At 33.0% G+C, this 12,031-nt stretch overlaps 1 protein-coding gene across 7 annotated transcripts in view; it reads left to right on the top strand.

Annotated features, from left to right (window-relative positions):
* The window catches only part of MICU1 (mitochondrial calcium uptake 1), a 196,073-nt gene that overhangs the window by 11,322 nt on the left and 172,720 nt on the right, over positions 1 to 12,031 (top strand). For 4 of the 7 annotated variants that reach the window (XM_023527889.1, XM_011355208.2, XM_023527888.1 and 1 more), the window contains one exon: positions 4,965 to 5,004. The exons of the other annotated variants lie outside the window; for them this stretch is intronic. In XM_023527889.1, the coding sequence (XP_023383657.1) occupies positions 5,003 to 5,004 (2 nt within the window). In that variant the 5' untranslated portion in view covers positions 4,965 to 5,002. The remainder of the gene's footprint in view (positions 1 to 4,964; positions 5,005 to 12,031) is intronic. 7 annotated transcript variants of the gene reach the window in all.

Genomic DNA, 12,031 nt, shown 5'->3' with positions numbered 1-12,031 from the left:
TAACCACAATTCTACTTCCTATTTCTATGAATTTCACTACTGTAGGTAGCTCATATAAGAATCATACAGTGTTTGTCTTTTTGTGACTGACTTATTTCACTTCACATAATGTCCTCAAGATTAATCCATGCTGTATGTAGCATGTGTCAGAATTTCCTTTTTATGGCTGAATAATATTTCATTGTGTATATAAAACCACATTTTATTTATCTATTCATCTGTTGATGGACACAGGGTTGCTTCCACCATTTGACTATTGTGATTAATGCTGCCGTGAGCATGAGTGTTTTTTAAAAACTTGTATGCTAGTTAGTTTTCCCACTATTAAGCATTCCCAGACTTATTTCTCTAGTATAAGTGTGATGAGAAGAGAATTAGACAAGGAGTTACTAGGTCTGATTTCTGTTTCAAGCCTTGCTGCTAAATAGTTTTGTGATCTTGCTGAAGTTGCTTAAAGTATCATATTCTCTGGCCTGTTTCTTGTCATATTGAAAATTTGTAAGTTTCTAAGGTCTTCTAGAGCCCCAATATTCTGGTATATTGTTTCTTTTTTTTTTTCTTTGTATTTTATCAGAATGTTTTGAGGATATTGGGGCAGACTGTGTACTGAATCCTCTTGTCAAAATGTGTTTGTGTTTTCTTTTTAAAGAACAAAAACCTTTGCCTTTTAAACCACTGACCCTCCAACTTTTTGTGGCACCAGGAACTTTTTTTTTTTGCACTGAAAAATATGTTTATTATAATTCTTCCTTTTGTATAGTAAAACAAATATGAAGTAATATGTTATGTTGTGCCACATATTTTCCATTTGTCCCTTTATGGTCACTCTTTACCCTTTCCCAGCCTGCTTTATGCCCCAGGAAGCTGACTTCCATGGACTACACACTATAGGCTCCATTCCCTCTATTGAGTAGGGTTTAGCCAGTGACAGAAGATGGTAGGAGAGTGAGTTCTGTGTGTATATATTTTTGGCTTTTTCCTTGTAAGTTGCAACAGTTACATTCCTCTGCTGAAGGCCACACATCCCTTGTTAGGCAGCTCTCTCCCAAAGCCGTAGCTACAACTGACTTTGAGTTCTGGTAACTAATATCTTCCCTGGCCCATTAAGGCCTTGTGATTTCCTCCTGTTCTTATCCAGGATACTTCACTGTCACTGTCCACGATGTTTGTAAACAGACGCTTTATTAAATTCTCCCCGATTACACCATCCTTGGCATTTTCTATCCTTTAAAACTTTTAAATCTCAGATAAATTATGAGTGAATTGCTGTATTTCTAATAATAAGTTTTTTAGATTAGTTTTTTTTTTAATTGTGGTAAAATATGCATAACAAAATTTGCAATTCTAATCACTTTTAAGTGTACCATTCAATGGCATTAAATACATCCACATTTTTGTACAGCCATTGCCACTATCCATTTCCAAAACTTTTTCATCAAAGAGAAGCTCTCTCTGTTAAACAACTTCTTATTCCCTCCTTTATCTAGCCCCTGCTAACCTCTATTCTATTTTCTATCTTTATGAATTTGCCTAATCTAGATACCTCCTATAAATGGAATCATACAATTTTGTCCTTTTGTGTCTCGCTATTTCACTGAGCATGTCTTCAAGCTTCACCCATGTTGTAGAATATATCAGAATTTCATTCCTTTTTAAGGCTGAATAATATTCCATTTTATGGACCCACCACATTTTGTGTATCCATTTTTTTGCTGATGAACATTTGAGCTGTTCCTACCTTTTGGCTATTGTAAGTAAATGCTGCTATGAACACTGGTATACAAGTATTTGCTTGACTCCCTGCTTTCCGTTCTTTTGGATCTGTATGTAGGAGTAGAATTTCTAGACAGTATGGTAGTTCTGTGTTTAACTGTTTTCCATAGCAACTACACTATTTTACATTTCTAGCTATGCCCAAAGATCCAGTGTCTCCACATTTTCTCCAACACTTGTTATTTTCTGGATTTTTTTTTTTTTCTGATAATAGCCAACCTAATGGGTGTGAAGTAGAATCTCATTGTGTTGATTTGCATTTCCCTAATCATAATGTTGAGCATTTTGTCATGTGCTTATCTTCCTCGGAGATAGATATGTCTATTTAAGTCCTTTGCCCATTTTTTGAATTGTGTGTTTTGTTTTGTTTTTTTTTAATTTTGTTGTACTAGTTAGTTTTTAAATCAAAACACAAAGTTTCTTATAAAGGTAATGATTCCATGGATTTGAAATGCTATAGGTTAGAAGGAACAAAAATGTCCATTTTCTTGACTAGAATAGCAAAGATAGATAATAGATTAGTTTATGATGAGTCTTACTTGGCATTTGAATTAAATGTTTGCATTAAAAAGAAGATATTTAGGTGTTATGTATTTATGTAATATATTAGTGAAATTTATATTATATAATACAGTTTTTATTGAATTATCACTATCAGCAACATCCACTTTTATTGTCTTCAAAAAAACCCAAATTATTTGTAACTTACTGATGTTAGGCACTGTGCTCAGGTTTTTACAACCATTTTCTCATTTAATCCTCTTCATAGTAATTTGCAGTGTATTTTATGGCAGCACAAAATTGCCAAGACAGGAATCACAGGTCTGACTAACTTCAAAATGAATGGCCGATAAGAGGTCAAGTTAGTACATTTAGAATTAACTAGATTACCTTGAATAAGACACTTTATACAACAATAATACAAACATCTACATGTTCTGGAAAACTTTAATTTGTGATGTTTTAATTTTGGCTTTAATTAAATCCTAAAGTTTAAAACAATATCTTCATGTAAGAAGGGAAAATCTTTTTATAAAAAGTATCTGGGTAAATAGTTGGAATACAGATTAAAAAGGCAGGAAAATATCCTGTGAAATATATAATATTGCTGTCAACCTAGCAGGTTTGTGTCTGGAGAGTACATAAATATAGATAGATTGTTATAAAATAGTATCTATAAAGAGGTCTTGCTATGAATGCTAAAAAAAAATTCCACTGAAATTATCTATGTAGAAAGAGACTTCCTTTGGCAGAAATATATTGGTCTTATAGGTTGGCCCAAAGTACTAAGCAATTCTTTGCTGTTGAAGGAAACTCTGAGTAACATGTCATGGACCCAGAGTGGAGTTCTGACATGGAATTATGATGTTTTAATACAGGTAGGTACCCCATTTTCCTTGTCTAGAAAATGAATATAGTGCAAATGAGAGAGTACTCATTGGAGCACTTATAAAATACAGAGTTCTCTGCAAATGCAAGGTGACATTCTTATTAAATATTGATTTCTTCATTCTGTCTTCACATATCATTTCTATATCACAGTAGAATTTTGAGGTTTTAATTTAATAGGAAAGCTATAAAGTATTCTAATTGTGTTCTGCAGTGCATATAATGCATCATTGTTGATCAGTATTTTTTATTTTTCTTGTTCTTTAAAAGAATTTACCCTTTCTAGGGTTATTCTGAACCTTTTTTAGAGTTAGGCTAAGTCAGCCAGAACTTTAGCTATACATTTCCATGTTAAAGCTTTATGGACAAAACAAATAGGCTTAGTAATGAATGAATTAGCTTATTAACAAATTACAAATGAGGATATGGTTGCAGGTTTACATTCTATTGTACGATTAGATTAACTCAACCTAATAACAGCTTTTTAAATGGTTGCGTGTCATTAAAAAAGAATTTTACATGGTATAATCCACATGTATACGATATATGTCATAATAGATACAGCATGTATAAACAAGACTATGTGAGACATATATGTACACTTTAAAGAATAATTATAAAAGTGAACTGTGTGGGTAACCATTACCCAGGCTGAGAAAGCATTTCCATCACCCCAGATGTCTCCCAGGTACCTCTTTCTGATCACAGACCTCTTCATCTCAGGAGATAAATTGCTATCTGGAATTTTGATGATAATCATGATTATGTGTATTACTAAAAAATTAGTCTTGCCTGTCTTTGAACTTTATATAGATGAACTCTAACCATGTATATTCTTTTATGAGTTGCTTCTTCACACAACATTTTTCTTGTGAGGTTTCTTATATGTTACTTGTAAAGCAATTTTTAGAGATGTGACTATTCCTAAAATTAATTTCATAATTCTCTATCTTCTTTTTCAAAAACCGTTTTATTTTGAAGTAGAAAATGTGTAAAAAATAGAAGCTCGCTTTAATGAATAATTATAAAGTGAATGCCTGTTTACTATTATCCAGATTAGGGCATTGCTGGCCCCTCAGACCACCAGTACTCCTGTCTGTTATGTTCCTATCACAGTTCTGTCTCTTCGGAGGTAATCCCTTTATGACTTTTATGTTTATCAATTTCTTGATTTCCTTTATTTTTACATCCCTAAACAATATGGTTTAATACTGTCTTTTTGAATGTCATAAAACTGGAATACAAATGAATTTTTTCTTTTATGTCTTTATTCATTTTATTATTTTTCAATTGTATTATTATTTGTAAGATTTATCTTTGTGTATAGTGTAGTTCATTTTTTTGTTACCATACAGTATTACATTATAAGAATTGCTATTATCATTTTTATCCATTTAACTATTGATAGTCATTTGAGTTGTTATTAGTTTTTGATTATTACAAACAATGTTGCCATGAACACTCCTGTACATATCTTTTAGAATGTTTTAATTTTTCTACAGTAAAATTGCAGTGTTACAGGTATTCATGTCTTTATCAAGATAATGTCAAACTTTTCTAAAACAATCAGAGTCAATTTACATTCCCAATATCAAGTACGAGAGTTGTCCTTGCTCCACATTTTTCCAATATAGTATTGTTGGACTTTAAAATTTTATCAGTCTGTAAGGTGTGAAATGGTATTCAGTGCAGATTTTAATTGTATTATATTGAGAATACTGTTGAGCATCTTTTCATATATTTAATGGCCATCTTGATTTCTCTTTTGCCCATTTTTTCTTTTGATTTTTTTTCTTTTTTAGGAACTCAGTATAGTTTGGCTGTTAGTCCTTTGGTGGTTATGTGAGTAGCAACTGTTTTGTCCCTCTCTGAATTTAACTTTTCACTTTCTTTGTACTGTTTTTTGATGTCTTTTACAATTGTTTAGGGATGTAAAAATAAAGGAAACCAAGAAACTGATTATCATAAAAGTCATAAAGAGATTACCTCTAAAGAGACAGAATTGTGATAGGAACATAACACATGGGAGTGCTGGTGGTCTGAGGGACCAGCAGTGCCCTGATCTGGATAATGAATAAACAGGCACTCACTTTCTATTCATTAAAGTGAGCGTCTGTCTTTTACAATGCCTTGTATTTTTTTTACGGTTGCTTTTCTTATAGTTATCAGTTTTATGTTAAATGTTTTCTATATGTTGTTTTAAAAAACATTTTCCTACTCTGATGTAGTAAAGATATTCTATCTCATCTAAAAGCTTTACATTTTTTCTTTTATACTGAAGTGTTTAATCTACATACAATTGATATTTGTGTATTGTGTGATTATTCTTTTCTTAATGCATACTTGATGTCTCAGCTCCACTTACTGAGAAGTCTTACATTTCCTACTGATTTGCTATCCTACCTCTGTGAAACATGAGGTATCTGTATTTATGTGGTTCTGTTTTGGGGCTTTTTAATTTTTTCATTGTTCTATTTGTATCTCTGTGCCAATATCACATTGTTGTATTTGTAATCCGTTTTAGTGTTAGCGCATGTTCTCCTACTTTTTTCCCCCTCTCTTTTTTCAAGTATATCTTGGCTTTTCTTGGCCTTTACTACTTTTGTATTAATCTTAGGGTGTTTGTCAAGGTCCACTAAAATCCCATTGGGATTTTCATTGGGATTGCATTGATTTTGTTGTTTAGTTTGGGGAGATTTGCCAGTTTTAAAAAATTTATTTTTCAGTTCATTAACATGATATATCTCTACATTTATTTGGGTCTTTTTTGAAGAAGTCTTTTTTAATGGAGTCTTGTAATTTTTTTCTATAAAATTTTGCACACCTTTTATTAGACTTATTCCTAGGTCTTTTATATTTCTTCTTTTTATTTCTTTCCTTCTACTTTTATTTTGTTTTTATTTTAATTGTTGAGACAGATACTTAATGTATTTTTTTCTAGTAAATGTATTCAAAACTATTTTAAATAGTACATCCCACAAGTATTTTTAAAAAGCAACTATATTGAGAGTTACTGAAGTATAGTTTACTTACAATAAAATTTACTCTTTTTTGTGTACGCTAAGTTTTGGTAAACACAGTCATGTATTCATCACAATAATGAAGATATAGAGCAGTTCTTTTGCCCCCAGAAATTGCCTTAATGCCCCTTTGTAGTCAAACCTCTTCCCTTCACCCCCAATCCCTGACAACCATCATTCCGTTTTCTGTTGCTGTGCTTTTCCCTTTCCTACAATGTCAGATGAGTGGAATCCTACAGTAAATAATCTGGCTTTTAAAAACTGCTTCAAAATTATCATATAGTTAAATTAATTTTTTTATTCTTTTGTTGTACAGCTCTATGAAATTTAATACACGAATTTTGATAATATAGATTTAGTTTACTACCACCATGATCTGGATACAGAGAAGTTCCCAAATGGCCCCCTCCTGCTTTCCCTTTATAGATGCACCCTCCTCTGCTATTCCTTGGCAACCACTGATAAGTTCTCCATCACTAATTTTTTCTCTTTGAGAATGTGTATAAATGGAATCATACAGTATGTAACTTTTGAGACCGGCTTCTTTCATTCTGTATATTTCGAGATTCATCTAAGATACTGCATGTTTCAAGAGTTCATTCCTTTTTTTATTGTGGTTGTATTTCATTTTATGGGTATGCCACAGTTTGTTTATCCATTCAGCTGTTGAAAGACATAGTTTTTGGCAATTAGAAATAGAGCTGCTGTAAACATTCATGTATAGGTTTTATGTGAACATAAGTTTTCATTTCTCTAAGGGAAATAAGAATGGATTGTTGGGTCATAGGGTAAATACATGTTAAGCTCTATGAGAAAGTCAAACTGTTTTCAAGAGTGACTGTACCATTTTTCATTTCCACCAGCAATGTCTGAAAGTTTCACTTGTTTGCATTCTCGCTGCACTTAGTATTGTCAGTAATTTTTCTTTTAGCCAATTACATGTGTAGTGGTATCATTGTGGTTTTAATTTGCATTTTGCCGATGGCTAATGATGTTGAACACCCTTTTATGTGCTTATTTGTTTATGAATAGAACTGCTGTGAACATTCATTTATAGGTTTTTTTGTGTGAACATGTTTTCATTTCTCTAGGGTAATTACCTGAAATTCAGATAAAATTTTGCATAAATTGCTAAAGACCAACTTGAGGTAGTATAGAATCTCTAGAAAGCATAGACAGAAGGAGAGTTCACATCCACTCACAGGCTTTTCTCAATGGATATCAATGAGAAGCTCACCAACAAGACTGAGAAAAGGACAGGAGACAGAGAAAGCCCCTCTTGAGGATTAAGCCCATAGTAGGAGCATCCACCACAATAAGAAAAGCAAAAAGCTCATTTCAGACCTTTTCCCCTAAATAACAAAACCTTTAAGCTTGTCACCTTAGAGTACAGAGGAAAATCCATTGAATTGAGAGGAGGGGAAAAGAAAAGTCTCAACCCCTGGGGGGATGGGCAGAAAACTGTCAAAAACTCAGATCATCAGAGACACCTGAGGACAGACAGAGTCACTGAGAAAGCCCAATGCACAGCTCCAGTGACACAGGTTTCTGCTGAAAATTGCGGATATATCAGGACAGTAGAGAACCCATCACTATAAGGCTAGCATGCACCAACTAACAAACACTCAGAAGAAAAATGACATATTACATACAAAAGAACAAAGATAAAAATAACAGCAAACTTCTCAGAAATGATGAAAGCCAATTTCTGTTGCTTTTCCTTAATTCCTGAATTTCCAGTTTTCCCTCTAGTCTTGTCTCTCCCACTTAATGCATTTAACAGCCCTAGATGAAGAGCTTTTAAAAAGAACAATAGTTCATTTTTTAAAAAAATATATATATCTAAAGAACTTTTAGTAGTTTTTTTAGAGCAGGTCTTTGGGCAAAGAATTCAGAAATATCATGTTTTGCCGCTACAGATTTTATTTAAATACAGATTTTATTTAAATCTTATGAAGGATGCTGGATATATTTGCTTTAGTAGGCATTTGACTTAATACGGTACAGGCCACAAATTCTGACCCACCTTTTATGGGTCGTAGTTCCACTGCCAGTTTAGTGTTGATAGCCGTTGAAGTACTATATAGATTTGTCCCTTGTGGCCAGCCTTGGACATGGGTGCTGACTACCCGGTATTTTAGTTCACAGACCCTTTGTTATGCTGTTTAGGGTAAGATCCATATGTGTGCATCTTGGAGATAAGCTCAGGAGATCATACTTAGCACCTTGTGGTTTCACTTTATTGAGATCCTGTTCCCTGTGATATCCCCAACTTCCTTGCTCCAAAGGACCTCTCTTTTTTTGACTCAGTCCTTTCCCTACTCTGTCACATAATTTGACTTCATCAGCCTCCTGGGTCTCATGACCAGAGAGGATGGAAAAATAAGCAAAAGTGATCCCTCCAGTGGTCTCAGAGCACAGTTCCTCTGGTCAGAGAATTTTCCTTTCTGATTATAGATGCTTTCCTAGCTGCTGGTTCCTCTGCACTACTGTAAGAGTGCTTTGTTGCTGGGGTGGGTGAGAGAAAATGAAACACACACACAAATCCAGGGAAGTTCTCTACTCTTACTCATAGAAACACCTTTTCCACTCATCAGACCAGAAATAAATAGCTCTTTTGGGAGATCTTTCTGTCTGTATACAGTATACACTTTTGATGTCAGGCTAACTTTGAATTTTGGAAGGAGAGACCAGGGGAAAAAATTGCAAGACTCACTGCCACTTTAGTGAGATCTGTTTTTTTCCATTCTGCCTGCTAATATTTACTTTTCAGAAGCCTCAGATAGCTACTTCATTCAGGGCTTTTAAATGCATTCAGTGGTGGAGATAGGAAGGAGTATGTTTAACTTCATTTTAACTGGGACCAGAACCTCTGTAGTCAAGTTTTAAATATTTTCATTATGAATAATTGCAAACATACACAAAACTTTCACGTACCCATCACCTAGCTTCACCATTTATTAACATTTGGCCAATATTATTTCATCTGTAATTCCTCACTCACACTGTCGCTTGACTTTTAAATGCAAAACCCAGATATCATTTCATTTTATATGGTCATTGCTATAAACATCTGTGTGAAGTTTTTTTTGTGTGGACGTAAGTTTTCAATTCCTTTGGATAAATACCAAGAAGTGCAATTGCTGAATCATATGGTAAGAGTGCTTTTGGTTTTGAAAGAAACCACCAAACTGTCTTCCAAAGTGGCTGTACTATTATGCATTTCTCTCAACAACGAGAGTACCTTTGGCTCCACATCCTCTTTGGCATTTAGTGTTGTCAGTGTTTTAGATTTTGGCCATTATAATAAGTGTGTATTGGTATCTTGTTTTAATTTGCATTTCACTGATAATATATGATGTAGAGCATCTTTTCATGGCTTATGAACCATCGATGTATCTATCTTTGGTGAGGTGTCAATTTCATTGAATTTTAGGATAGGTTTTTGTGTTCTTTTAAATGCTGGAAGTTTAGCTTTTTAAAAAAGAAACCACATATATTTCCATCTACTAATTCTTTTTCTTATCTCCATTAAGGAAATCTTTTAGTCCCTGTTTAATTTTTTTTTCATTTTCTGCCAATTAACACCAGTATTTTAATGTTTTGACATAAATTTTTTTTATTCATGCAGGCTATTTAATTGTGTTATGTATAAATAGATATTATATTGCTTACCTTTATTGTCCTTTCTTGTTAAAAGGTAACAAAACAGGAATTACAAATTACTAGAAAGATGAATCTATAGGAGTTAATCAAGAGATTAAAGTATTTGGAGAGGATAATGAAATCTGACAAGTGCTTTCTCACATTGTCTTATAAGGTGATAGCAAGGGGTCACTTGTTGAAATTACTAGGCAAACAAATTGAAGGTAGAAGCAAAAATAAATGTCTTGTTTATATCTTAAATGTCAGGTGTTAAATTCAGAATCAGGGATTTCTACTACCTTTAATTTGAAGTTTTATAAAAAAATGAAGAGAGTGAGGAAACCTCATTGTATTTTTTGGTTGATAAAGTAATTAAAGTTGAAAATATTTGAAGCTACAAAGAGCATAGGCTTGGAAGGTAGAATATCCTTTTTTTAAAATCTCAATTTATCAAGAAAATTATATGTTCTGTTTTACATTTTTAATAACAGCTTTATTGAGATATGTCACATACCATATAATTCACCTATTTAAAATATGCAACTCAGTGACTTTTAGTATATTCACAGAGGTGTGCAACCATTACCAGATTCAATTTTAGAACATTTTCATTGTTCCAAAAAGAACTTTACCCTTTAGCACTCACTCTTCATTTCCTCCTAACTTCCCTCTTGCCTACCAGTCTAATTTCTGTCTCTGTAAATCTGCCTGTTCTAGAGTTTCCGATTTGAATTTTTAAAAGATTATTCTGGCTAAGGTAAAGAATAAAGCAAGGAGTCCACTTAGGAGACTATTGCAGAAATCCAAGCTTGATAAGATAGTACTATGGACTTGGCTGTTGAAATTGGAGATAGAGATAAATTTGTGGATTAGCATATTTTTAGAAAACTATGACTTTTTTGAAAAAGATACCTTTAAAATTGTTTTTTGATAGAATGTTTAATTTATGTATAGATATAATATGCAAAGTAATGAATTTATTCTTAATGAAAGGGTTTAGATGCTACAAAGAAGGTCATAAAAACTTCACATGCAGTATGTGAGGAAATGTTTATTAGTGGGATATGTACTGGGTTTTCAAACCTCTGGAGCTTACAGTATAATATGGCTTTACCCAGGTTGTGTCAGATTGGGCCTGCTGTGAGAAAGGCTGAAGTGGTGAACTGCTAGTTTTACTTCACAGTAGGTGAGACTATATGTTTAGTTTTAATGATTGATATCCTTTACAGTTTTTGGCTTGCACAAGGTTGAACTGATATTCAGGGTCAGAATAACAAATTTATGATAAAGAAATACATAAAAATTGCCCTATTTATAAGACTCTCTGGAAATAATTTGTATATTAGTTTTCTAAATGACAACTGCTTTTTATTTATTATAATTTTTTTAAGGGCTTTAGACTTAGCCGTGAGTTTCATTCTGGCCTGGACCTTTATTATGTGTTCTTAGATGTAATTAACCTTTTCTAACTGCATTTTCATCACTTATGAAATAGACGATTTTAAACAAACCACGAGAGAAACATTTTGTAGAGAACTACCCCTCAAAGAAAAAAATGTGATACGTTAGACAGTTTAAAAGGTGCACTAGTTAAAGAAACAGATTATTTTTATACCATTTTAAACTGCCCAGAGCTCAGCAAGAGAATCATTGCTTTACTACATTATTTAAATTTTGTCTACGGCCATACCACCTTGAACAAGCAGGATCCCTTCTGATCTCAGAAGCTAAGTGGGGTCAGGCCTGGTTTTAGTACTTGGATAGGTACCTACTTGTAACCTCTGGCAATCTGATCTGTTTTCCATCACTATAGTTTTACTTTTTCAGATTGTCACTTAAAAACATGTAACCTTTTGAAACTGGCTTCTTTCATTATCAGCATAATACCTTTGAGATTTCTGTTGAGCATGTCAATAATTCATTCCTGATTAATTCATTGATTGCTGAGTAGTATTCTATTATATGGATGTACTAGAGTTTGTTTATACATTTAACTGTTGAAAGTCATTTAAGTTATTTCCAGTTTTGATGATTATGAATAAAACTGCTAGAAACATTCAGATACAGGTTTTTGTGTGAATATGTTTTTTCATTTTTAGAGTAAATACCAGGAGTGTACCATCTTGCCATCCCACCAACAGTACATCTTTGGTATTATCAGGTGTTGTTGGTTTTAATATTATGTTTGTTTCTGGTTTTTTTTT

This window comes from Pteropus vampyrus, unplaced genomic scaffold (genome assembly GCF_000151845.1).
Source record: "Pteropus vampyrus isolate Shadow unplaced genomic scaffold, Pvam_2.0 Scaffold20, whole genome shotgun sequence".
NCBI lineage: Eukaryota > Metazoa > Chordata > Mammalia > Chiroptera > Pteropodidae > Pteropus > Pteropus vampyrus.
Note: the sequence above shows the minus strand (reverse complement) of the source record. Positions and strands in the feature narration are given on the sequence as shown.